Consider the following 27,890-nt stretch of genomic DNA (forward strand, 5'->3'; position numbering starts at 1 on the left):
GAGTATTTTTCCTCCTATGAGACAAAAGTCAATAGCCAATCTCCAAGGTGTTTCTTCTACAACTACTACTTTTCCTTCTTTGTGTTCCTCTCGCAGCTTAATTTTGATTCTGCGCTCGGCGAGGTTATGAGCATGGCGTGCTGCCTTAGTCATCTGGAGTACATCACATACACCTAAAACAGTAAGTACATCCTTGGCGAGTTATTTGGGAGGAGTTTGTCACGTTTAAAAACCTAAATGTCCAAAATCAATATATTTGTACCACCGCTTTGCAAACTACGATGTACGAAAAACACACTGTACACTGTGACCCGAACCTTGGGTCAAATAATAGCTGCACCTTTCGTGACACCTGACACATGCTGGGACTTGATCTGTCCTAAGAGCTTTAAAAACAGATTACGCTAATTCTTCCCACAGCTTCTGTCCTGATGACGGAGAAAAACAGTCAACAAAAACAAAACAAAATACACGCTTGTAGTCACACGAGCCGCACTCAGGTTCGATTCACATTTGGTAACGTAAGGGAAGTAAATGTTCATCTCGTGTAAACAGGAAGACATTTAAAATGGAATATAAAAATTCTTCCAAATATGAAATATAGTAATTTAAACAAAGTACGCGAAAATAAAATCACATCAATTGTTCTTTTAAGAAAATAAAAGATGCAGGCAATTACAATGGTTTGAAATTTTCAAATGTATCGTTACACTTATCCCTTGGCTAATATTTTCCATGTGAAATCTCTACATGCCTTTGTATTGATAAAATTACTCATTAAATCACAATACCAATCGTAGAACACCAAAGTGAAATTATTTTTCATGCCAAGGCTATGGCAACATTCAAAAACATAGGCACCAAAGATGAGTCATTCTTTCACAAGATGGGACAGTTTTCGCCGCAGAACCTATATAACACGTCCAACACATCGGGTTCCTGGAGGCTTTGGTTCACCGTGCCGTGTCCTTTCTTGGGCTGCGTCACCACCACCGCCTGGCCGTCCGCCGGAAGCACCGCCAACGGGTGTACCTTGTTGTCCGCCATCCCGACAGCAGAACCGTTTCTCATTTTGGCACCACTCTCCGAATTCGCTTCCAGGACGCTCTGTTCATCTTGACACACCTCTGAGTCGCTGGTATGCGGCAAAGAGAAGTAGGTGCACCTTTTGGACTTTTTATGCTCTTCTGGTTCTGACGTGGTGCTGAAAAGAGAGTAGGGGGTGTCGTCTTGCGTGTCTTCGCAGCCGTCCTCATCTTGGGCGGAGTTGACCAGGTTTGTGTTGATTCCGGTCGGGTCGGAAATGGATTTCCGGATGAGAGCGTTCTCTCTGATCAGCCATCGTCCCTCGTCGATGGGAACGCTGTCACCGGGACCGACTTGTGTGTTGAAAGCGATGCAACGCGTGGCCTCGGTCAAGGTGTCCAACGCGCCGGTGGAGTTAAAGTACGACAACTCAGATGCCGCTTTGCATCTTGCTGTGTGAAAAGGCAAGAAAGTATCGGAGTACTTCTTTTTGGTTCTAGGGGCCGACGGGGGCCTCTCTTGAGCTTTAGTCTTCCCGTAAAGCCTTTCGATGGTTCTCCTCACAAAGCCTTTGCTGATGGATTTCCGCACTGGATCTTCACTGCTTGACTGCTCACTTAATATTTGTGTCTGATAGCCGTCTTTTTCGGACGTCTCAGAAGGCAGCGCTGCGTTCAGGCTCTGCTTTGCATTCATGGCAAAACTCTTTGCCAGGAACATTTCCCGGATGCTCTTGACCCTGTTGCCTTCAGGCTCCACGCTTACCACGCCGCTCGAGTCGTAGCTGAAGGATAGCGACGACTGCGGGGCCGAGCGGCTGCACTGCTGAAATGTTTCAATGGACTCTTCGGACAACAGCGAGAGCTTTTTGCCGTGATCTTTGTTATACTGTTTTTTCTGGGCATCAGCAACCTGCTTCTCCAGAAGACTCACCCGGACCGCTACAGGCTGTGAAGTCTCTTCGTCGAACAGGTCTTTGGTACCCTCCACCGTCTCACATTTTGTGTCCGTCACAGGGGCTTGGTATTTTGCTAAATAGCTTTGTTCCTCCTCTGAGCCTGATACCTTCTCATAGATGCTCAATTCTTCTTCAGCCGAGCTTCGTATTTGGTCATTTCCAAGCGCGGATGACTCCGCATCGTTGTCACGACTCAGGTCATTGCCACTGTCGTCATCGGCCAGATCCCGAGGATGGTCTTTCTTTGGATCCTGCATCTCGATTGTGAGTTCTTCTTTATTCTCTTCGTCCTGTCCAGATATCGTTTCTTGTACGATAATATTCAAGCCCTTTTCTTCATCCAGACTTTGCATTTTGTCTTTGGTCTCTGGTTGTGCTGTTTCTGAACTTGCCCTCCTGCTAGGATTCAATTCCACATAACAGCCATCTTCTTGTGGTTTATTCTCGTGTTCCTCTTCTAAACATTGTTCCACGACTGAATGTGATCTGAGGTCCGGGTTCAATTCCTGCTGCCTTTCATCATCATATGCAAACTCGTCATTGTGTTCCCCCATCCCAGAACTGAAACCCTCAGAATTTGCCTTCAGCTTCTTTTGACCGGTGCTGCTACAACCAACTGATAGAGACACGAGTTCTTCTTTAATTATTCTGGGTACGTCAAGACTTTCAATGAGGTCATCAATGGCGTTTTCCTCTTGATATGCGTCTGCGAGCTCCTGGAAGTCCCTCCAGCTGTCAAGAAGCTGCCTCGAGCACGACTTACATAAAGCCGACAGTCTGTCTTCAAACAGGTGGGAGTTCTCCATGCTAGCGATCTCCTTCAGGGATTCGATCATTCTCAAAGCATCAGCGCAGCTCACGTCATTCGCCTTCACCTGGTCCACATTCAGGTTGGCAATGCTGTCTTTAAGAGCCACGATTGACAAAAATGCCAGGAGGACTTTGGCCGAGGAGCCAAACGTGGAGGCCACATGGGAGGAGAAGTCTGGCACACTGTTGGTCATTTCCAAGCTCGATGGACTTTGAGCGACATACCGGATGGACTTGATGGAGCAGCAAACACTCTCAAGGACAGATTCCATGTTTGGCTGGTCAACGATGTTTGGCAGATTTACTTTTGTGTCAGTTGTGGATTTTTCTTGATCTTGCATTTGAAGCTCATCACTTGGTTTAGCAGTGTCAGCAGTACATACTGATGGTTTTATGGCCTGCAGAGAGTTCATCTGCTTTCTCTGGGGTTGTGTTTTTCTTATACCTGCAGCCTCCGAGTCTGATGACAAATTTCTGGGGACCATCCTTTTGGAGGTTTCTCTGACTGGAGGCAATTCTTGGTCCGTCGATTTGGAATGTGTCATCTGTTTGCTTTGTTTTGATTTGGGCAACGTCTGCCTTTTCTTTGGCAAGGGGCTGACATTCGGTGATGTTTTCTTGACCCCTGGATGGCGTTGTAATGATTGGGACCTTTTGGATTGTGATTTTGGACTGCCCATGATTTGTGATGGGAGATTATTTGGAGATGTTGGAACCTCACTTGATGGCATACTGAACGAGGACAGCCTCTCTTCTGAGGGAAGACTTTTTGGAGACGCAGAAGAGTTGCCGTTTGCATCTGAGAATGATTGCTGTTGCTCTTCATTGTTACATACGGTAAATCTATCCATACAAGATTTTCTCAGGGACATTTTTCTTTCCAGAGACACATTGCTGACCAAAGGTGCCCTTTTGATAGACGAAGATCTTGATAAGGTTTCTTCCTCCTTTGGAACCACAGCTTCCATCATTTGAGTGATTCTCATGACATGCTGGGCTTGCGGTAAAGCCTGGGCAGATGGCGGAGGATTATCTGACGTTTGACTTCTCTCTGATAGTTGCACGCAACTTGGGTTGCAACCCACGTGATATTCGGGGTTGGATTCTTTCTGTATTTCTTCTCCAGGCTGAGGTGGTCGAACAGGAGAAGTTTCTTCGAGTTTTGTGATATTAGTTTCGCTTCCAGGTGGCATCTCATTTATTTTAGCCTGAGCATTTACTCCTTCTCCATTTGTCTGAAGATTTGATGGAGCCATCTTGTTCTCCAAGGATTGGATTCTCTCTCTGACAGAAGTTCCCCGTACATCCTCAGGTTGCATTGTCAATTCTCTGGCATTCTCTCCCGAAGCCTGAATTTCTGTCTGATTGGTTTTCCTTTGGCATTCAGTAGATTGGTTAATATGCAATTTCTTAAGCCAATTTTGGACATATTCGTTAGCAACAGAGCTGGAGGAGTCAAAAGCAGGAAGGGACATTTGTTTGCTGACATCATGATTCGTCTCTTGATGCACTGACGTCTGCTGGGTCAGCATTCCTCGTGTCTTTATGTTTGGTTTCTGGTGTGTTCTATCTGGTGGCTTCGTGCTCTTTGCTCCAGCGTTGCCTTCCCTGCTTTTGGTCGTTCTCCTTTTAAAATTTTTCAGGCTTTTGGCCGGTTTTAATTTATTCCCGTAAATTCTCCGGATGAACCCAGCACTGGAGAATGGTGTTGCTTTCTTGTTTTTCTTCGCATTTCCTGATGAATTTTCTCTCTGCCTTTTACCAGGTGACAGAAGACGTCTCAAGCCTTTCCTTGTTTTTTGGGGAATTCTTTTGGTCTTAGGTCGAGGTTGTTTTTCTTTGCCTTTGGTAGACTTGGCTACTTGTGTCATTTCTTTTATTCTGCCATGCTTAGGAGAAGGCAAATCTGCTGTTACAAGCTCCTTCCTGGCATTGCAGATGCTAACAGACTTTGAGGCTGTCGAGGGTTCCCACGATTCGTGTTCAAAGTCGCCGTTTCTGTGTAGATGTCCGGTTTCTGAAATCGTGGGCCTCGGAAATGAACTTAGGTTGGCATTATAATTATCCTGGCAAGTTTGCTGCTCATAAATATGCAAGACGGTTTCCGTGATCTCCTCCCCGCTGGATTCCACATGCATGATTTCGTCCGATTTATATGATGACATGTTTGTGCTGTTAGCATCAACAGAGCTGAGCCTTCTTGGCTTGGGGATCGGCCTGGTTCTCCTCTGCCTAACCACGCAGTACTGCTCGGTCAGGGCTCCATTTTCTATCTCTTCCTGGTAAGAGTAAGATTCAATGGATCCACTGCTCTCCATTGAAGCTGTCTTCTTTCTGATTTGCGTTTGTCCCGGAGTTGGCGCACTCCTAGGAGATGTTGCCTCCATTTTGACATCTTCTTCACAGCTACTTTGACTTAAAACCCCATTGCCCAATGATGGCGGATTCTCGTCATTGTGGTCATCTTTGGATTCATCCTTGTTGATGGTGTCGTTGGAGGAGATTGGGTCTTGTGAATCCAGTATGGCGGGACAGACGTCCTTCTCCGACTCCAGCTCGGGTAAACTGGTCACATTAAGCTGATTGGCCATGCTGGAGCGGGTCAAGGTGGTCGTCCAGTGCAGCATCTCCTCCTCCTTGACGGTCAAGCGCACCTTCATCTCCACCGAAATGCTACCATCTTGGTTCACTCGAAAGGACTTCTCAATGTCGTCCTCGTCAAGCTGCACGCATTCCAGCGCGTCACCTTCTGTTTCAGCAACGACATGTCCAGACTCATATCCTATGGAGTTGGTGGGATGGCTGGGCAGGTCGCACGAGCTTTCCATGAGGGAATTGTGAATCTTGTTCACGATGTAGCGCTCAGAGGAGGTGGAGAAGTTCCTCGACTTGGATCCGTACGACGGTGATTTCTTTTTGCCTTCTCGGCCAAGAAGTAGCGGTAAAAATGTTAGAAGATTTCATGAGGATGAGGACGATACCCAGGCGGCATGAAAAAAGAAGAGAGAAAACCAATTAGATAGTCTGTCTATGAGTAGTCAGGCTCACAGATGCCGTATGTAGGTCATCTACGGTGTTATGCATAATGACATTGTGTCAGCACTTTCTCCGGCTTTGTCTTGTGGTACGAGGTGGATAACGCGTCACATGACTAAAGGCCCTTCATGATTAAAATGAATTAGACTTACGATTCAGCGCCTTCAGTCTCCTGACGCTCATCCGGTTCCCGGGCAGCCTCATGGACCCCGATGACTTTCGGACATTGTAGTTTGCAGCTTTGAACGGCTCTTTGCCCGCTGCCACCACTACGCCGGAACACAAGATCAAGCTCGGGAGCCCTTCAACCTTCGGCAAATGAAACAAAAGTGTCACTTTCGGGGAGCGTATGATGGCAAGACTGATTTCATTGAAAAAAATTCTTATGGAGTCATAACTGATAACGCCACTGTTGTGGATCTTCTTGGATCTTCTCAGTTGAAATGAGATCCCTGCCTTACATGGCAGTATCCCAGAATGCAATGTGAGAGATTAGGGTGGATGCTAAAGAAGCTTAAGACTTTCCCTTTATGGGACAACCATTTACAGGGCAGTGATAAGTGTCCCAAAGTGGAAACATGGATGCACTTACGCGTCTGCCATCGGCCGTGTGTAGCTTCATTACATGGAACTGCATCATCTCCGAAATATATTCCAGAATCCACTCAAACGTAGTCGTGCTCCTCTTTTGGAGCACCAATGCGTGTTTGACGGAGGGGTCTCCATTCCGAAAGACCACCAGTCTCTTGGGCGTGTGCACGAGCACAGGTTCTTGCCGCCCAGGGAAAGCTCTGGCCCGTTGCAAGTTCCGGCGCCGGGAACTCACCGGCCTGGCGTGGTACCAGGGTGCCAATTTCTTCCTGGCCAGTGCCAAGTTGATGGGCTTTACTTTGCGGTTATCAGAACAGATGTAGGACTTGCCGTCCTCCAGCTCGTCCAGCGTGTTGATGGCGTGCACCCCCCGGGGGGTGGTGATGTTCCTCACCCCAAATGGCAGCGGCACCTTCTTGGACAGGCTGTCCAGGAGGGCATCAAACGTTTTAAAAGTGCGGTTGTTGACAACCATGCGCAGGCCGCCAAACTGAAGATCGCCGCTCTTGTAGAAGCACACACGTTTGGACAAAATGGGGTCGGTGACGCTTGCACGGGGGCTGCCCAAGGTGCGCAGACTCCCCGACGACTGGTCAGGGGGGATCCTGCGAAGGCCCGACTCGTTCATCTCTCTTATTGGCTGTGAGAGAGGAAAAGATGATTGTTCGTTCACTCATCACCACTCGCAGCTTTTCTTGAATTGAGGACTGCAGCTAAAAATACACGCAGAGCTTAACAAACAGATCTTGCACCGCTTCAGTCTTTTCGTTTCACGTTTTCAAAAGGAACGAGGCATTTTGAAACCACAAAAACAACGTCCCTGTCCAGGAATGCATGTAAATCACAATAATAGAAAGTATTTTTGATATTCACTGGTTAAAATATGACTTTTGTTTTCTTGTGAATTTGAAACGTCAGTCATTTCCAAAATAACACCTCTACGTTCTTGTATTAACGGTTACAGAAGCATTCCAAATGATTTTAGTCTTCATTTCTGGCTGGTTAATTCTGGCTTGAACCTTAAATTGACTGCTTGGCTAATACTTTTTCTAGCACCTTGCAAGTTATTCCTATCTTTTTTATCCAAAGTAGTATTTATATTAATTTTTTTTGGAAGGATTCTAGCGAAATTTAATACATTCTTCGAAAGATTTGTGATTTCTATACTTCAAATCATACCACAACATCGATAACAAGAATGCAAAACTCACCTATGCTGTCATTATAAAAACTGCGATTTCCTTCTTTTGGAGTCTCTAAAAACCACAGTGCTCTACATCCCGACTTGTGGTCGACTTGCTACCACGGCAACTGTTTATTTCAGGCCGCACTGTTGCGGCTAATTTGCTTAATCTTTGCTTGGCGCTAATCTCCCCACGCTAGTGTGACACACGCAGGGCCATCATTTCACGTGTTAAGGGTTGCCCTTAAATCTGCGCAGATGGCCAACTTGGACTCACAAGTCCTCTTTGTTGTTTTTTTCTAACAGCGTCTTCAAAATGTTGCCGGCTTTCGGGGACGGATGCTAAAATGAAAAACGGGAGTGCCCGGTCACAATCGTGCGGGGTGGGTCTAATCTCATTGAGAAGCTCTGCCGTAAGAAGGATTAAAGGCTTGCTCACTTGCGAGACCCTCCCTGAAAACATCCACTAAGTGACAACAGCAAAGCCTCGCCATCCGGACCGTGGCAAAATCTGATCTTTATTTCGGACCCTCACCAAAAAGCCTTACATGGTTTCATACTCGCATAGGAAGAAGAACTCAAGCCAACACGCTTGTGAGGCTCGTTTTTGGTTTGTCAATGTGAGGCCCAACTTCAACGTGGCCCTTGAGCACAAAAGGTTTACACACACCCTCGTCAGCGCAGGAAAAGGCGCGTAAAAGATAAGGCGCCCACTCCCACGTGCGAGTGGAAAAGCAGCCAGAAATGCCGAGCTAGTCATCCCCTTCCCAAAACAACAGCGGGCGCTAAATGCCAGAAGTTCCAAGACGGGAAGTCAAAGGCCGCTGTAGGAGGGGGGACAATAGAGGAAGCCACAACGCCCCTCCCCTCCTCAAAGTAAACACTTTGCCTGCATGCTCCCCATTCCTTTAGATAAGACAGCGGGCAACATGTTTATCCCGACGAACAAGCCCACCCATCCATGCACACCCGCTTATGACTGGGTGATGTGACTGTGTTCAGAATGAGCCAATCAAATAATCAATTAAGACCTTGTTGGAATTTCAGCCGCCCTGTAGAAAATATTCTCCGAATACTATCAATGAAAATATCAATTTTGTCACCGTCGTCCACTGATTTTTGAATGTCTCGATCGAAAAGGGCCTCCTAGTTTCCCCGATGGAGATCGGCATGTAGCATGCCAGGAGCAGGACTGTCGTTTTTCCGATTTGTCCCGCTGCCGTCATCGTACGTGAACGGGTCGGTCGCCCGCACGTCAATCCTCAAGGCCGCCTGGCAACTATTTTTAGGGGCGGGGGGCAACTAATTGGCGCCACGCAAGCTTCCAGCCTGGCCTGTTAATGGGAAAAAATGCGTGCGGGGCTAAATCGGTCGCGGCGGTGTGCAGCTGCCGTCGCGTGGCTAAACTCGGCGTCTTGTCGCGCATGGCGACCACTCACGCGGTCGCAAGTTGAACAGGACAGGCCGGCATCTGTCGCATTGCCGCCGCCACAGCAGCCGCAGCGGCAGCCGCTGCCGTCTTCTCCGGGCTCCACATTCCTCCAGTGATTTCCCAAAATTCAATTAGAAGCCTTGCTGCAGCACGGCGACCATTCGCTTTATTAGTATTCTGATTATGAAATATTTGACTCAGTGCCCAAGCTTGTGTTTTTCCAAGCTTTATTTACACAAGCTAAGCTTGCCGTAAATCGCTCAGCACTTCTCCACCGAGCACACCATCATTCAATTAGGCGGCCATTCCCTTCACAAGCTTTACACTTGTCCCCACCTCGGGTTTTATTGAGGGATTTCCACCCTTGTGTCAGATTTATTATGTTTAAAAAAAAGACGGCTGAACAAAGAGCAAGTGACACGTGTGAGGCCTATAAAATGTCAACACACCCCTGTGTAAATGCAAGTTTAAAAAAAAAAAAAATGAAACCAAGCCAACTAGTTTCAAAAAGTGTTACGTGTATAGGTCCCCAGAATCTTTTCAAAAGAAGTAAAAATAAATAACTGAAATAATGTGGTTGCACAAGTGTGCACACCCTCATGAACCAGTAACATAGTGAAGATCCCGCCCTCCCAAAAAAAGTTCGTCTGTATTACCCCGCCACCTTGTGGCCAAAGTGCGCACAGCAGAAGGGCCTGCACAGTGGCTACGGGACGATCATGATGCACAAATTATTTCATTCTTTACAGTTAATCATATTTTAACTATCTCATGCTATAGTTAAAGAAAAAGAGGGGGAAAAATGTTACTTTTTGTTTAAAATACACTGTAAATACACTAAATATATTTCAAGTCAACATAAAATTACTTAACTAGAAACAATTAATGCAACGATAAAGTTGTGGCGCATTGAAAATGGATTTTACATTATTTCCTTTGCAATGAATGCTCTTGTGAGGTCACTACTCTGTAGCTCAGCTGCCCCCTAGTGGTGCTTTTTGCAAGTACAAGCCCGACATTCAACGTCTCTTTTTGTTTTTAGGGGGAAGTGCTACCAACCATCATAAAAAGGTCGGGGGGGTGAATTTCACAGGGCAGCGCTTCCTGTCGGACACGCACGATGACAGGATGTTCCCATACCGTCTTTCATGCATGTCAAGTGGAAGTGGAGACAGGTGCGACACAACACACAGACACACAGACACGCATCCAGCGTAGTACCCATTTGTCTCATTTTCTCATGGGTAGGGTGTTTCCCCTCAAATCCACAAAAGACATTGATTCTTTGTCAAATAAGTTTGTCAAATTCTTATCAATAACACTGACCCGTGATAAAATCCAAATCGATATTATACAAATTGATTACTTACATTATTTAGACCTTGTTGACAAATTCAGTCGATATACTATAAATCCCACATTGTTAATTCCACCTCTATTAAATATTCAATACACATAACTTACTTTAACAATTATACATTACTTACATCTCAAGTGCTTTAATTAAATTGCCATTTTACATGTTAGATGTGAAATATGCATTACCAGTGATCCCTCGCTACTTCGCGTTTTGTTTATCGCGGCTTCACTACATCGCGGATTTTTTTCCAAATTAAAATAAAAGTCAAAATAAAACTTCTAAATTGAGGAAACGTGTCTAACCTATAGGACAATGTAGTATTGCTCATTCCTTTAGAAGTCCGTTTTCGCGTCTTAGCACGATCGCGAATTAGCATCTTTCCGCTAACTCGCGGATTTCACTTATCATAGGTGGTTTTTGGAACCAATTATCCGCGATAAACGAGGGATTACTGTATTCCACTTGAGTGACACTTTTGTTCTATGTTTCAAATGCCTGAATTTTACAGTACATCTTTGCACCACATGAATGAAATGTTATATGATACATATATAATGCCAACTCTTTCTCGCGTCGATGTGCTTGTAGTAGTTAGTTTTATTTTATTTATTTTTTTTATTTGTATGGGTGAGGTGTCCCCCTCTCCATGTCCTTGACTCCTGATTCACTCTTGTGAGTGATGGTCTTCCTTTTCCCGCGGCTGAGTCACGCCCATTGTTTGGTCTCGGCCGGCGTCCGCCTTCAAACGAGAAGGTGGTGCGCTGGCTGGGAGTGCGATCAGCCAGCGAAGCGGGGCGGCGGCGCAGGAAGCTGATGTCATCATCTGACTTGCTCGCTTGTTCGCTTATGGACGCCGGCTAAAAATTGTCCCGAATGCCACGGGGGGATTGAGAAGCGGATCCCTGGCGGCCTGCTGCTGCGCCGGCTCCAGGCCAGCCGCCCTCCAGAAAAATGAAAAATGGTTCTGTCTCTTTGCTGCGGGAGAAAAACAAAACAAAAACCTCAACACATTTTTTGCTACTTTAGCAAAACCATCATATTAGTTTTTTTAAAAAGAAAAAAAAAAGCTCAGGGCTGCAGTCTTATGTTTAAAAGTTCATCTTTGTGCTGAAAAAAAAACATACCATCAAAATGATGGGATGTTTTAGGGAGCGGGCCGTGGAGCGAGGGAGTGCGTCCAACCAGTTACTGATGAATAACAAATGGTGCGTATTAGGAAGCTAGCTTGCTTATGAAAAGCAAATGGAAAGATGTTTGAAAGGTCAGCAAGTGACGGGCTTGGGGGGGTGCGCGGGCGGGTGTTAGCTGATTAAGTCATTGATAGTAGATTGCACAAGCGGCCTTTTGGGACAGCTGCAGTCGAGGGAGGGCCGCGTCCAAAGGGGCTCGCTAATCCGCACGCATGCCGCCCCGACCGTCGCTTTTATGGTGTCGGCCGCGTACCCGCGTACGCTTGTGATGCTCGCTAAATTTAGTCACACGCACACGCTGACTCCATCGTTTATTTTCCTCCCGATTCCATCACACGTGTGCCTGCGTAAAAATATCTTCCAAAATATGCCTGCCATGCTAAATCAAACAGGTAGCATGAGCTAGTTTATTTTTTCTCCCATCTTTCCAGCTACTGAACTTTTAGCGTTCGCCACACACACACATCATATTTTAGGATTCCGTGACACCCCCCCATAGAAAAAAAGAAATCTTGACTTCCTGTATGTCAGTCTTGTTAAACTTTTAAATCTTGGACCTCCCAATTTTTTCTGCAGTACATAAGCTCCGCCCCCATCTTCTGTACACACACCTTACAAAATGTACAAACACGTTCATGCTCGGATTCTGCAGCTCAGAAGAGTTTTGCACCCCACTGCGACACTTCTTCTGCTTATGAGCAATGAGCACTGCAGAGATATAAAAAAAAGACATAGAAGGGGAGGGGCTAAAAGAAGTAAAACACAAATAAAAAGCTGATGTTGCAGCTTTGAACTGCAGAAGGATCAATAAATAAAAGCAACTACCTGAGATCGCAATCGGCCCAGGGCGTCATTTTCAGTCGCTGCCGTTCTGCTCTGGTTGTAGGACGATGCAAAAATAATCCCGTTAAAATCAATTACGTCAATGCTCGCTAATGCAGGTGACCCCCACCCACGTTGCCCTGGCCTGGGGGTGCAGGTGGGGGGGGGTCAGGGCTCTGAGCCTCTTGTTATGCAGCCGATAGCTGCAACAACAGGCAGGATCAAGCCGCAGCCCCAATTGAAACGCATTCATGGCAATTAGAAGGGATTCTCCTCCATGGCCCCGGGGCCAACTAGGAGGCGTGCACATGCACGCAACTCTGCCACATGTTTCCTCCAAAGAGCTAAAAGGGGAGCTGCAGGTCAGGGCGGAGAGCCTCTTCCTTCCAAACCAGGAGGAATAGCTAATTTTAGAATGGGACATTGTCATCTAGAGATACACCAAATCCAATACAAGAGATAACAAGCCGGTTTGAAATGAGCAATAGTAGTTGTATGAGGCCTAGGCCTTGGCGACGAGAAAACAAAAACAAAGGCATCAAAATGAACGTAAGTTGTTCGCCAGTCTCGGTGCTGACCCACAGTGTCAATAACGACATCATGTACAGACAGGATTTCCCCCGCCGTGTAAACTGCCCTCTCGTGCTGCCACAACAAGGCGCCGTGTGTAGCTCACGCTCACGCGCGCACACGGAGGTTAGCCCTGGAAGCTACCGGGCCAGGAAGCCGGCCGGGGTCAGGTCTCCCTCCCTCCCTCCCGCACCGGGCTTCCAGGTGAGAGCGCTGACTGAGCTGGATGAAAAATAAACAAGTGTAAAATGGAGAATGTGGGATAACATCCCAGAAGGAAGTCAAACACATTTTGTCAAAGGACAAGGCGAAAAAAAATATTTTGTAACCCAAGCACAGACTGACAAGTGCCTCCTATCTCAAACGCAATAAAAGCAGACAGGTGTTGATTTGTTTGCAAAAATTTATTACTCAAAAGTGCAAAAGTATTAAAAAAAAAAAAAAGACTGAAATAGTGACTGTACAAAATTACTTGAGATCCCTGCGCGAGCGAGCAATCAAATCAAAAACAGTGTTTGCTAAAAAAAAAAAAAAAATGTCCTTCAGTAGTCTGGCCTCGGAGTTGCGTCGAAATGTCCAACATAGCGCCGAGGTTTTAGGAGTTGTTATAGCTGCAGTAGTAGACGGCGGTACTGGCGTCCGACAGCACGGACGATATGAGGCCCTCGGGTCCCTGTGATCCGGCCTCATGCGGGACCCCGTACGCCGACGAGCCCAGGTACTGCTCAAACTCACTTCGGTCCACCTCGGAGAGCAGCTCGGTGTTGTCGGCCGCGGCATGCGGCTGGCAGTCGGGCGGCGGCGACAGCTGCCCAGCCCCGGGGTGTCGCTTGGCGTGACCGTAGTAGACCGTCAAGGGGTTGGGGCACCCCACATAGGAAGCAGGGTGCTGCTGCTGGTGCTGGAGGAGGGGCTCCTGGTGCTGGTAGTCGCTGCCCTGTGGGTGGTAGGCGTACATCATGTGGCAGTCCTCTTGGGGCGGAAAGAACATGGAGTCGGCGTCCACGGCATCCAGGGGCGAGGTGTCTGGCGTGGGGAGGCTGTAGCTCTCGTAGGAGGGGCCCCCGAGGTGGTCCGAGCGGTAGTGACCCAGGGGCGGCTGATGATGATGCTGCTGAGGGATCGGCGGGAACCCGGCGTGCTCGTGGTAGGCCGGCCCCCCCGCCCCGTCCCCGAGCGCCCGCTGCTCAGAAGCTCCATGCAGCAGGAAGCCCGAGTCCAGCCGCTTAATCCGCTTGACCTGCTTACGCCTGCGGGGCCGGTACTTGTAGTTGGGGTGGTCCTGCATGTGTTGAACTCGCAGACGTTCTGCCTCCTCCACGAACGGCTGCTTGTCCGGCGCCGGTAGTGACTTCCACGATTTGCCTGCACACAAAACAAAAGGCCACAAAGTTGTGAACAAAGCTTCATGCGTGTTCAGCAGGTGTCAGCTTCCTGCTAGCCGTGATCACCGCTTGAGAAAAGCTAGCAGGCGAAACGACCACGTTAATACGTAATTCGAGTTTCGGAAATGTGTTTTAGCCCTTTAAGTTGAGGCTGACGGCAGGTCGGCTGAGAATGTGCTTGTCGTCAGACTTTTTTTTTTTTTTACCAATATTGAAGTCAGACAATGATGTGAAATATGCGATCTGAACACAGTGCTTAAGTCCGCACCATGAGGTTTGACTTAAAGAAATCAGATTTTTTTTAATTGTCTTCTAACCTTATTCATGCCTTTTAATGATATAAATGCAAAAAAAATGACAAGTCTGGACTCTCTGTTAGATGACATGAAAGTGAACGTTTGAGAAGTAGAACATTCGTGTAAAAACATTAATTATATACAATATGTAAAAAAAAAAAAAAAAATCAAATATGTTCTAATGTTGTAATAGCACTCCCTCAAAGATATTCAAGCAAAATAGAAATAACGTTTCCACGCAAACTTCCATGAATAATCCTAATATTACATTTGAAATGTTTAACCATAGAATAAATTAACTAAAATTAACTTAAAAACCGTTTCATATATTTTATGACACGAACTTTTGTACAATAAATGGTACTTCTGTTTCAATAGAACAAATGTAATATTTGCATTCAAACCTAATTTTACAGTAACGCGCATTCTATAAAATCACTTTCTAGTCTTTGACTGGAATAAACCAAAGGCAATGGAAGCAACCGGATAAAATAGCACAAACCCTCCTTTAATGAAGTCAAATAAACGCGCGGAGTGGCTACGACGAGTAAGTGTGACTGACCGAGCATTTTGCTGAGTTCGGCGTTGTGCAGGTCCGGGTTCTGCTGCGCCAGCCGCTTGCGCTCGTCTTTCGCCCACACCATGAAGGCGTTCATGGGGCGCCGGATCCTGGGCTCGCTCTTGCCGCGACTCGGCTGCTGGTTGCCCGCGGCCGCGCCCCCAGCGGCCACCGCCGCCTCGCTCTTAGTTTTGGGCTCCCCGAGGGGGCTGAGGGGCTCGGCGGCCCACTGGCAGTGTCTCATCCCAGGCATCATTACTGACATCGCGCACCTTGCCTGGTTCTGATCGTCGCTGGCGTAGCCCGCATCGGGACTGCTCATCTCTTTTTCTCCACACCTTTTGCACCAAAAGCGTTGAAATCCAAACAAAAGAAAATGCAAAAATATCGCAGCCAATCTTCTTTTGGGGACTTTACAGTTCTTTCGTCTCCTCCATAGGGACGCTGCTGGGAAGCGCACCGACTCCGCGTGCGTGTTGGCCTTATTTAGAAACGCGCTGAGCCAATCAGCACGCGGGAGGGGCGTGGTTTTAACTCGCCAAGGTGTCTCAAAGTTGCCTCCTTTTGACCTTATTTGGAAGGTTACGCTTAAATACCTCGCGTTTATTTGAAAACGTCACACGTTAACTTAAAAGTCATGTAATTCAAGTTTAAATGTGAAATAAGATTGTGAAATAAAGTTTGAGAAAATAGGAAAAGTTGTATTAACAGGAGCCATTCTTAATATTTTTGACCCTCACATAGGATTCCGTGAAATCACCAAAATATTTGCAATTGTTATAAAATGCAATGCTGATGACTCTTCCTGCTGCGTTTTGTTCACTTTCACTTTGCTCTATCAAAAGTATCCATTCGTGTTGGCTTTAAAATAAACCAATTTGGCCCAAAAAAGGCTCGGGTCAATTTGACCTAGCTTTCTGGGACATTGACATCAACAACTAGACTATTGCTCTATTTAAAAAAAAATTCTAGCTGCAAAGCAACTAACTATTGTTGCTGCGATTCAAATCAACATGTGTGTGCGCGTGTGTCTATGCGTGTGTACATAGCATTCTTTAGACTTGAACTCTGGTGTCCTTCCTCTCCAGCGAGGGGTTAAAGTGGCACACCACCGCACACAGCGCCGATCTCTCCGACACTGTTTGTTGGTTCAGCAAAAGCACGTTTGTTGCGTTCTTATCGGCGCCGGCAGCCCCTTTTCTCTCCGCTTTACCCGCATCAAAAAGGGTTGACAGAAATACGAGGGACAGGGCGACCCCGGGCGATGCGAACTAGAGGTTGGCGTGGATCGCCGATGCTGTCATCGTCCATTTTAGCAGCGAGACGCGGCGTGCGGGTGTCTGTGGGAACGTCTGGGCGTGGGACGTGCCTTCATTCGATTGGCGAAGTCATAAAGTCTGGCCACATTTCCTCCGCTAAGGTGAAGCTCGCAGTCAGGCTCGCGGCAGGAGCGCCTCCCATCGCTACGCCCCGTGCCTGGGGAGTCTGCGGCAGGGCGGGGGCCAGGTCCTCTCGACGCCAGCTTCTGGACGGGAGAGCCCTCCGGGGAGAGGTCAAGCGGGCTTGCTTACACAATAGCATTATCTCAGTTCCAGGCCTCGGCCACCGGCGGCGGTGAGCACTTCCTGTCCCCTCGGCGAGCGCTTCCTGTCCTTGGCGCGGCGGCACAAGCTGTCCGCCTCGCACAAAGCGAGGGGGGGGGCGGTATGCGGAGCGCCGGGCGGGCCGCCGGTCTCGCTAATGGCCGCGGGTGGCCTTCTGGGGATCGCACAATGCGCACCAGCGTTAGCATTAGTGTCGCACGGGCGGCTGGCTTATTTATGTTAGGACACCGGCCTTATCCCGCATGTGCTCACAAACAATGCAGCCAATAAAGACTTCATGGCCCTTTTTGTACTTGATACCAACTGGATGAATTCTAGATTATTCCCTTCTATATTATTCATTTTTTAAACTATGACATTCAATGACCTCATCATACATCAACATTGCAGTTTGTGAAAACCACTGTATGCAGACCAAGAGAGACTGGCTGTGCCTTGGCGCAGGTCTGCTCTGTTCCACAGAGTGTCATTTAATTTTTTTGCATGCATTGTTTGCAGCAAGCAGACGTGTGTCACTATCAGGCCCTTAGATAGGAAGTGTTCTGATTGTCTGATTAGACCTCCACGTCCTCCCTCCTCAACACCTGCTCTTGGGAAGAGGGGGGCTTCTAGGTGTATTGGAGGCGGGGAGGTGGTGTATCGGGTGGGGGTTCGGGTTATTCAGCACAGCAGGTGACAAAAAAGAGGAGCGAAAACATTCCCGGAATAGAATTAACACCTTTCATATGAATTGTCAGAAAAGTTTTGTTTCATTTCACTGTCGGCTGCAAATCAATTTTATTTTCCTTGGGAGGGCCTGGGGGGGGCAAGGATATCTCGGGGATCCACAAAACACTTTTTTTTTTTACCCTACCAAAAATTCCGATAAAAGTTCTTTGTGTTTCCTAGACGGGTGGGGAGAAATGTGGAAAATATTTTTTAGCTTTACTTGCTAACTATTAGCATTTTCTAACGTGCTGTCAAGTTAGTTAGCTAAATAGCTTATTAGCTATTTTGAATTTGATTAACATGCAATATATCTGCTAGTGGTTATTTTTTTCTTGCAATTTGTCTTTGAATAAAAAAAATAAAAAAAAATCTGCCTCACCTCATCCCGCTTCTTCTGACACAATTGTCAGCATCATCACATGCTGTTTAGCAATGGCGACAATTAGCACTGCCACTGTGAGGATGTGCCAACTTTTGCTGCTCCCCAATTGGTGTCATGTGATAACAAGGCACATGCTGAAAAGAGAGAAGAAAAAAAAAGATTGTTAATTGTGCATGAAAACACCTAGTTGAGTAATTACCACAATCCAAGTCAGTGGAATTAGCATTTCACCACATCCCTCCACCCACCGGAGACGACTCATTGTGCTGGACAACCAAGCCTAATTGAAGAGCGTGTTTATCATTTTATGACTTTATCCATAAGGACAGAGCTCGCCCGTGCTTCCTGTTCTCGGAGCTCCTTGACAGGTCGCTGGCATTATGAGGCCGGCCGGGCCAACTGCGACTGCCATCGCGCCTCGCCGTGCATTGTTTCAAACTGCGCTGCGACCGGTTACAAACTGATAAGACCTGCCGTCTATTTTAGGACGACCCCTTTTCTTTTCTTGGTAAAAAATAAAATCTGGCCTTGACACTTTCAGTCTCAAACATCTGTGAGCTCTTTGCAAGTACTTTGTTCAATTTATTTTTTCAAAAATCAAACCTTGATGCATATAACTTGAGCAAAAAGAAAATTCTGCCATTTATGAGCAAAATTCATCATAAATTGTCTTTTCCAGCATCAAAGGCAGAATGCAAAGAAAAAAAAAGTCATTTAGCACTAACACAATTGTCGCGTTGGCCTTTGTGCTGACAAAGTCAAGTGAGAATGATGTTGCTAACAAGTGTTGTGATTGTGTTTAATAACAAATAACCTGACCTGCGTCCGACCCCTCAGGTCAAGTCCGCGAGCCGCTTTGACTTTGACACTCGATCAATTAGCCAGCGACCAATCATTGCTAATCAATTGATTTAACCAGGCGAGAAACAGTCCAGCCTTTGTGAGCAGCAATCTGCGTGTCCATTGATTTGTCGCCCTTTCGTGCGCGCCACGCTAAGGTGACCAAACATGGAGATAGCCCACAAACGTGCTAACCATCAATAGCGTGCTAACCATCGATAGCGTGGGTTTGATCTGAAAGAATCCGGATCGATGCTCCATAAGCCTTGAAGGCCATGTCCACACAACGTATTATTTTTTGGAGATATTCTTTTTTTTTTTTTTTTGCAAGCTACTTTGCTAGCATTAGCGGTAGCTTAGATTTGATGTGCTGAAACTTGGGGTATGTCTTTCAAAACAATGTTATTGTAGTATTATATGATTGTTTTCAAATTATTTAGTTCATGAACTAGTTATCTACTGTTTAGTTATCTAATCAGTCAGCCAAATGAAAAATGACACATTTGACATTGCACAACTGTTTTTGTGTACTTTCAATAGTGAATCCCAACGGTTGGTTTAATTAGAATACGCAAGAAATAGGAACTGCAGCCTGTCTGCGCTAGCACACTTGCGAAAGGTGGAGGTGCGAAGCCCATCGCATGCATTTCCACAAGAGCAAGGAACCCCCCCACACCACTCCCGTCTTGTGATCTTTTTCAAAAACATCAGTTTGTTAGCTAGCTTATGAGATTGCTAGCTAGCTAGGAACAAACATACACACACACTTGATGAGGATGATGTAATCACCTTCAAGTGAAGAAAGAATCTTATTTTTCCCACAGCTGTGCTTTTATAGAGGAAATGCACACTGTACGTTTGTGTTCGTGTGTGTGTGTTGTGAATGCTTCCTCCTTGGCGTTGTTCCCCTTACGCGTCGAGATAGGTTGGAAACCCGTTTGATTGTCAACTTCTGCTTTTGTTCTCTTTTAGGCTAATTCAAGATGAACTCTGTCCTCGAGTAGACGGGATGAACCAGGCCCGGCAAGCCGAGGTGTGAGAGCTTCATTTTCACCTTTCTTCACCTTTCTTATTTTTAGGATCGATTTCATACATCCATTCTCTGACAGGTTAAGTTTGAACCTGTTTGGCGTCACCGTCAGCGTCCGAGGTGCCCCGCCGTCTTCGTTTCCACACAATGGCATCAGTAAATAGGCTCTCTGGGTGACCGCTTTGATAAAGGAACCTAAAACAAACAGTGGAAACTCTCAAGTCCAAAGCAGTCGGCTTCCCCGTTGGAACCAAAAAAATTTCAAACGCTTACTTTGAGATTGCGTGATAGTATCAATCCTAAATGTACAGGTGCAAAAAATACACACATGAGAAATGCTGTGAAAACAGAACAAAAATTTAATGAAAGACAAAAGGTTGCCTTTGGAGAAGGTGGATTTAGTTGTGTCATTTTGCGTGTGCGTGCGCAATTTGTGACAGTTCCCCACTCGGACGGCAGCTTCCCTCTGCGCTTCGCAGCAGAGCTCAGGTCCTCCCGCCTGCCCGGAAAGGAAATCACATGGCATCATATTCTGTGAGCCGCTACAAACCGTCGATGTGACGTCACGACGCGAGTTGCACGCGTAGTGTCGCAAAAAAAAAAAACGTCAGACGTAAACGACGTGTGGCGCAAAAGTACGCGCATCTGCACCGACACTTTGACATTGCGTATTCCATCCAAAGAGCGCCAGCGAGCTCCAGGAGCCCAAATCCCTGCAGTCTCAAATCAAAAGGTCGGCCCCTTGGCAGCCTGTGGAAGAACAATAAATCTCAGTGTTTTTTTTTTTTTTGTTTCCTTTTCTTTTCAGTGTGCGGCAGGAAGGCGTGGGCAAACGCAGCGACGTTATCCACTCATTCTCCTGTTGGGGGTTTTCCTCGCAGCGCAGGAAATTGTGTGCTTTGATTTACTTTACAAATCTGGGCCTCGTAGCACACACACACATACACTCACACACACACAATATCATTTTGGTCTTTCCAATACTGTGGACACCTCTCACCATTTTTAATCAATCTACAAAAGGCTTTCTCTATTTTAGACCTTTTAATCCTCCGCTAATCTTTTGCGTTGCGAGTGAAAGCCACTCAAACCTCAGGCCGGCTTTTACAATTACGCCCGCATCATTATGCGTCATAATAGCTGTGGGGAAATTAATTTCTCTCTCTTGTTCATGTAGGTCACACGGAGGAGACGCACAAGAGCGGCAGTGTGAGACACTTTGCGCCAATGTGAGTACAAATTCACCGTGACGTTGGTTAATTTTTGCCTCCCGCTTGGTGAGCGTAGAGAAGAAGACTGCCCCCTGCTGGACCACTCGTGCATTACAAATCAAAACAGACACTAACAAAAATGTTAATGCCCAATCTGGTCCGGCCTGAGAGCTTGGCCTCCGCTTGCCCTCTGTCATCTTTATGAGAGCTCCATTACTGTCAACTCACTATCAGTTATTAGGCGGGGTGGGGGGGGGGAGCAGTGGAGGGGGTGTTCCCCCTGGCCGTCGCTAAGCAGTAAATAAATATGAGCCTATTGTATTCATGTTGGCCCGCCGTCCTTGCGCTCCCGTGCTGAGCAAACGCACACATACAATGGGAGGCCGGACCCCCCGAGTCATTCCCGGTCCACCTCGTCCCCGCGGCTCCTCTGAGCCTGAACCTGGGAAAGTGAAGACCACGCAGGAAGGAGGAAGCAATGAAACACGTATGGAACATCAGGCCACCAATAGGAAACTGAAGTTCAAACCCGCTACACAAACATCATCTGCAACATACTTTTCTGTCTTAATTACTCTTGTAAGTTTTTGTACTAGTGCAAGATGTGCGGTTAGAAAAAGCAACAAGTGAGTGAACGTAACATGAGCGTATGTGCAGCCTGATTGGCAGCTTATTGTTGAGCGCGCGGGGGTGTTGAGGAAGGTCGGCCGCCTTTTAACTTCTTTCTTTATGAGCATTAAGCGCCTTGTGTTTGCAGAAGGCCACATTCTGCTACTTGTGTTATTCTTCCTGTGCTACTCGCAGCTGGAAGGACAGGAAGGCCGATCTGGAAAACTGCTTGTGTGTACGTCGTTGGTGATTACAGGACAGGGGGCAGGGGGGTCGTAGCCATACGCGCCCCTTCCTTACGTTTTCTTATGTCGCATGGGGGAATTGTGTCCACGCCGCAAAAAAAAACCTCAGAGGGAAGTTGAAGCCTGACACCGCCAAAAAGTTGATAAATTACACCGCCGAAAGTCCCGACGATTCAATAGCGACACCCTGAACGTCTAAAAACAACAAAACATGAGTCATTACGCTTTTAGAAAGAAGTCAGGACATTACGAGATTCAAATTGTAAGCTGACACACACACACAGTAGCACTTGTGTGGAAATGAGGTGAGCTGCCACCTTTCATGTTGTCAGGCTTCTGCGAGCCAGGTGGTGCTCAACCTGTGCTCGCTGACATCATGTCACACGACCTTCCAGCCCGTTTCTTTCACTTTAAGTCGGAGAGCTTCCTGTCGCCGCTTCCTCGGGAGAAAAGTGGGATGAGCGTTATCTTCGGGCCGCACCTCCAAGTTGGCCGGTGCAGGAAGTGACCCCGGGACTTGGCGGGCAGCTAATTGTGGCAAAGCTCAAGAATGTGAAATCTATTTTCAACACAAACCGGCCTTTCGCCTCCTGTCGATATTGGACGTGCCTAGGTGGCATTTTTTGCGTCCTAATCTCCAAGCGGGAATGTTTAGCCAAGAATTCCTCTGCCCCGTTCGGTGTCGGCTAGCGCTGAGAGACAGCTAAGTGCCCCGTCACTCGTTTTAAAAAACTTAATTTGTGCTTCATATGGGCGCAGTGCAGATAAATTAAATTATTATTAATAACTGTGGGGCAGGCACCTAAACATTCCCCTAAAACTAAACATGTGTCAGCTTGGATATAGGTTGACTTTTTTGGGGGGGGTGGGTCATATTTTTAGCGCCTTTGTGAAATGAAATGAAACAGGAAGTTGGGATGTTTATGCCCCACAGGCACCCCCCCATTTCCCGCTCAGCAACAAGTTTAAACACAAGTTGTCAGTTGAATTCAATCTTATTTATTGGAACACATGCAAAAAAAGATTTAAAAAAACAAACGAACACACAATGTGGACAGGATTACAAAAAAAGTTTTTTTAAATACCATATTTATTTACTTGAGAATTGTGGCCCTCGCTGGACCCTAACCGTACCCTAACCCATTTCATCAGGGGTGTGTAGACTTTTGATCCACTCTAGCTTCCGTTCACCTCGTCAACAGGGTAATTGACTGCGTTGATTGTATCAACACAAAAGAACACAAGTTAAATATTTCTACTACTATTTTTCTCACAACCTTAAGACGAGGGCTAAAGGTGACCCAACAAGAGTTTTTGTTACGCGAACAGTTTTAACATCTGAATAATTTGGTGACGGGTGGAGCAGCTGCCCTCCCCCTCCCACAAAGGATGTCTGTGCAGACCTGAATGAACGTGCAATATTTTGTGTTGTTCAGGTGAGCGAGCGTTGTCTGCGATAGCAGCCAGGATCCGCCTCAGACCCAAGGGGCCCCGGCGGGCCCAGGTACTGTTCGAACTCGCTGCGGTCCAGATCGTACAGCGTGTCTAGCTGCACCCGCTCCAGGTAGACGTCCAGGGAGGGCCCACCAAAGAACCTAGACTCGGCCTGCTCGGCTCGGCGCTGCCCCCCGAAACGCAGGTGAGGCTCGCTCGGGTAGGGCTCCCGCAAAGCTTCCGGGAAAAAGGGAGCAGTGGCGTAGCCTCGAGCGGGATAAGTGGCCGGGAAGGAGCTGTGGAGTTGGTGCTGCTGGTTGTGGAGCAGGCAGGCCAGGTCGTAGGTCAGGTCCAAGCCGGAGGGGGGACGGTGCGGCGACGCGGGTTCAGCGACGGGCATCTTGAGGCTCTTCTTCACCTGCTTGCGGCGGCGTGGGCGATACTTGTAGTCGGGGTAGTCGATGGTGTGTTGCACGCGCAGACGCTCCGCCTCCTGCATATATGGACGCTTCTCAGAGAGCGGCATCGACTTCCACGTCTTGCCTGTAGACAAAGCCACCGCACAATCACAACCAGTCAAGGCCTCCTTTCTGTAGGCGAACTTAATATACTTTACACACAAAAATAGTGCTTTTACATTTTGTGGATGTAAAATAATGGAATAATAACAAATCAATAAGCAGTTGTCATTGCTAAAACTATATTTAAAAAAGCATTTACAAACTCTGACATAAAAACATTAAAAAACAAATAATAATAATGTATAATAATAATCCTTATAATTAAGTCAGGATGTTTAAATATGGCCTAATGTTAAAAAGATAATGATACTATACCACATCATCATCATCATTCAATTATTGAACTTTGAGAGCCCCCTCCCTGTGTAAAGTGTGTGTGATGGCGCCGGCGTGCGTGTCCGTGCGCGTGCGCGTGTCCCACCGAGAATCTTGCTGAGGTCGGTGTTCTCCAGGTCGGGGTTGAGTTGGGCCAGTCGCCGCCGCTCCTCCTTGGTCCAGATGATGAAGGCGTTCAGCGGTCTCCGAACGCGCTGCAGCCCCGATGGGCCTCCGCACTTGCTGGGCGTCCCGGCGGCCGCCGCAGCAGTGTTCGGGCTGCCAACGTGGCTCGAGTCGGAGTGCAGCGACTCGCGCGGGCTTGCCGGGTCCGCCCAAGCCGATGCGCTGCAGGGCGCTTCGTCGCTGTGGTCCGCGGTCGGGTGCAAGTGGTGCATACTGTACTGGGGCTGGGCTGGGGGGGGCGGGTGCGGGTCGGAGGATGTTTGGTTTCGCGGGGGTGACCGTAACGGGACCCTCGAATTTATTTGGGGTCTCCGCCAATGAGAGGAGGGGATGCAGAAAGGTGTGAAGTCCAGGTGCGTCCGCGACCCCCCCGCCCATGACCAAAGCGCAGACTGCGTGCAGCCTCAAAATGGGCATTATTTAGGATGCGTTTTGGTTTTACACATTTTACATAAACTGCGATTTAAAATGAAACAGAGCACCCCCCCCCAAAAAAAAAAAACATATTTTCCCCACAATTCGTTTTTAATATTTGAAATTAAAACGACAAATATCCAATACCACACTTCTTAACATATATTAAAAATAAATAAAAATTTTTCGGCTTATTTTCCACTTGCATTCTTTTGAAATGCAAATTATTTTTTTTATGATGTAGTACTCATTATTCTCTCCTCGCCTTAATTGTTTTGCATTATGCAATTTAAAAAACCTAAAGCCTAATTTTAAATAATACTATTTATGAAGGCGCCTTCCTTTTGTCTTTGTATTAATCGAATCTTTTGCCGCTGAAGTGCGCTGGAATCCAATCAATGGCCTGACAGTATTGATGGTTGTACATCAAAGTGTGTGGGATGGGGCGAGAGGGGGGGGGCTTGGTTACTAATTACATCGTGCATGACTTTTGAGTACGCCGATGATGAAAGGCGCGAGTTTATTGCGTCTGACAAATATTTGAGCAGATAGACACGCACAAAGGGAACGATGGTGATGGCATGATGATGATGAAGGGCGAGTCATCATCTGCAAGGGGAGACGAGCCGCTAATTTACCAAAAAAAAATTAAAAAAAAAGGTTTTATTGAGCCTTAAAAGTGGCTTGAAAGCACAACAGACTCAGAGAAACCAACATGGCCTCTTTCACCTAGCTCCTCTCCTTTTCATTTTCATTTGTAGCCAGAAAAACAAAGATTTAAAGTGCTCGTTGAGAGCCATTCGAAATGTCTGTATCATTTATTTTCAATACAATTATTTAAAAACGTATAATGTGTAAACTGCATAATCTTCCCTCACCGGTGATATGATTTTATTTCCATTTAGAAAAAAAACTGAAAACATAATAATTGATAATACATTTGAATTCGTTTACTTAAAACATTTTCAACAAACTAAAATTGAATTCTATTTCCATTTGATAAAAACGTGTCATTTCAAAATAATGTTGGACTTTAATGACGACGTGTATATGTTGATGAGCCAAGTTTAATTCTAAACTAAATAAATACGGGGAATGAAAAGCGCGTTGAATACGTGAACACAGCCGACCCTCAATCCATTCCTGTCATTGTCGAATGATGATTGCAGGTGAATTACCCCCACCCCCACCCCCCCCCCACCCCAAAAAAAAGCTTCCATTAGGGGCAAACAAAAGCTTGCCTGCATGACACTTGCGCAAAAAGCTGCCCAACATTTTGCACCTGCGCTTCTTTTGTCCTGCAGACGAGTCGCTTATGAGTTGCGCCTTTGCATTGCAATGATGTCGGTTAAAACTCGCCGCCTGACGTCACGCACGTCAGGGCGAAGGTGTCAATAAACCTGCAAGTTCGATTCCCGCATATTACGGTGTGCCTGCAAGGTGCGTGCCGTCATCAGCTAAACAAAAGCTCGAGTAGCTTGGACTTTGGCAGAGGAGGCTTGATGTGCTCAAGGCTCATCAAGACAAAATGCGCGGCGTGGGGATAAGCGTGGGGGAGGGTGGCGATGAGAATTGGAGGTTGCCAATCCACATCGGCGGTGTTGAAGGCCACGCACGCTCCGATGTGCTGTGAAAGACACAAAAGTGCAACAAAGCTGCTGCTTGTAATGGATTCAATTAGGCACAGCGGGACTACAATAACGTTGGTTTCGGCTCACGACGCCCCCTGCTGACCGACTGACGTCACAAGCGTGTACCTTTTCAGTTGAATGATATTGCTAGTCCAATTGACTCATTGATTATCTGATTGGATTAGAAGGCCAAGTCAAAAGGAGTAGAGCATCTCCACTGAGTTTTGATTGGACATTACAACCGCTTTTTGCCTTAATCTTTTCCAAGGGACTTGCATGGGTCTATTTGAGACTCTGGTCAGTAGCTTGCATGCCAGCACACTGCATCAACTTGTTCCTTTTACTTTTATGGCTTATTTGGAATGTTTGGACACAACCCCCCCCCTTCTTATGACATGAAGGTGTCATAATGAAGCACTGTATTCCTTGCATGGTGTGATAGTGCTTCTTCTGGGCTTTGCATTGTATGGGCACAGCAGGCCCATGATCCATAGAAAGCTCAGACAGCATTCTATGCAGCCAACTATGACACCCCCACACAAGTGTGGGTCTCCCCACCCCACCCCAATGGAGTGTAAACAGCGCCCTGCCCGGCCTTACGTAAGGCCAGCTGAGAGGATTACAAGCCCCCCCCGCCCTTTCATTAGGGCCCCCACAATGATGAAGCGCTGCTAACAATGTAGACTGAGCCAGACTTCAAACACCCAAAAAGTACCCCCCTATTACATGTTACAAGTGGTGTGTGTCAAATATTGAATTCTAACATTTGCAGATTTGGATTTAATTCAATACAATTTAGTACAGATAATTTTGTTTTATATGAAATATTGAAGGATTAATCAGTGAATATTTGGGGATTCAGAAACAAAAGAAATATTTAAATGCAAAAATGCCAGATTAGCTCCTGAAATAAAATACAAATTCGAGGAAAGAATACACGCAAACGAAGGACGTCTGGATTTCTTTTTTCAAGCCGCCATCACGTGCGTGCAGACGCCACCTCGGAGCCGCCATTAAGTGGCCCTCGACAGCCGCCAGACGAATCCTCCCGCTCGTTCGCGTTCGTTAGTGGCAGAAAATGTCTGCCGGCTGCTCTAACGAGATAAGTGTCAAGAGGTTAGACACAGACATTTGATTAATGTGCAGCGAAGAGCCACGTCGTTTTCAGGACGCTGATTGCTGCTGTCGCCGCCCTTCACAAACTATTTACGACACCTCCCAACGCCACTGCCAGAGTCGAGGCGCTGCAAGTCATCAATTCATCCATGATCAGATCAATGGACAATTATTTTTTGGAATTCAGTGATACTTTTGCATACCAGTAGGAAGAGCCACCAATGGTACTGCTAACTAGTTGTGTAACAATTAACAAGCAGAAAACTAATATTAAATTAATTCATAGCGATTTTAGATAGAGGATATAGATAGAAGAGTTTTAGTAAATCTCTGATTTCTGTAATTGTCCATTTAACCAGGCTAGAAAATGCCAACATCTCAACAACATCCGGAGATTCAAAGGTCGCAAAATAAATAACTAAATAC

General features: G+C 46.7%; 3 protein-coding genes and 1 long non-coding RNA gene across 4 annotated transcripts; all 4 read right to left on the reverse strand.

Moving 5' to 3' along the window:
* Positions 1–154: 154 nt before the first annotated feature.
* On the reverse strand, positions 155–7,049 carry LOC133143995 (oxygen-regulated protein 1-like). Its single transcript, XM_061266332.1, has 4 exons — positions 6,423–7,049; positions 5,983–6,139; positions 5,218–5,714; positions 155–3,048 (listed from the first exon to the last, which is right to left on the reverse strand). Exons 1-4 carry the CDS (start codon positions 7,047–7,049, stop codon positions 880–882), a joined length of 3,450 nt encoding a protein of 1,149 aa, XP_061122316.1. The 3' UTR covers positions 155–879.
* Positions 7,050–10,246: 3,197 nt separating this feature from the next.
* On the reverse strand, positions 10,247–12,651 carry LOC133143482 (uncharacterized). Its single transcript, XR_009710426.1, has 3 exons — positions 12,412–12,651; positions 12,198–12,294; positions 10,247–11,371 (listed from the first exon to the last, which is right to left on the reverse strand). It is a non-coding gene; the product is annotated as an uncharacterized LOC133143482 (long non-coding RNA).
* A 712-nt stretch (positions 12,652–13,363) lies between these two features.
* sox17 (SRY-box transcription factor 17) lies at positions 13,364–15,797 on the reverse strand. The gene is made up of 2 exons (XM_061266257.1): positions 15,222–15,797; positions 13,364–14,343 (listed from the first exon to the last, which is right to left on the reverse strand). The coding sequence occupies exons 1-2, from the start codon at positions 15,538–15,540 to the stop codon at positions 13,574–13,576; spliced, it is 1,089 nt and encodes a 362-aa protein (XP_061122241.1). The 5' UTR covers positions 15,541–15,797; the 3' UTR covers positions 13,364–13,573.
* A 7,111-nt stretch (positions 15,798–22,908) lies between these two features.
* On the reverse strand, positions 22,909–24,515 carry LOC133143996 (transcription factor sox-3-like). Its single transcript, XM_061266333.1, has 2 exons — positions 24,224–24,515; positions 22,909–23,824 (listed from the first exon to the last, which is right to left on the reverse strand). Exons 1-2 carry the CDS (start codon positions 24,513–24,515, stop codon positions 23,280–23,282), a joined length of 837 nt encoding a protein of 278 aa, XP_061122317.1. The 3' UTR covers positions 22,909–23,279.
* Positions 24,516–27,890: the final 3,375 nt, after the last annotated feature.

This window comes from Syngnathus typhle, linkage group LG19 (assembly GCF_033458585.1).
Source record: "Syngnathus typhle isolate RoL2023-S1 ecotype Sweden linkage group LG19, RoL_Styp_1.0, whole genome shotgun sequence".
NCBI lineage: Eukaryota > Metazoa > Chordata > Actinopteri > Syngnathiformes > Syngnathidae > Syngnathus > Syngnathus typhle.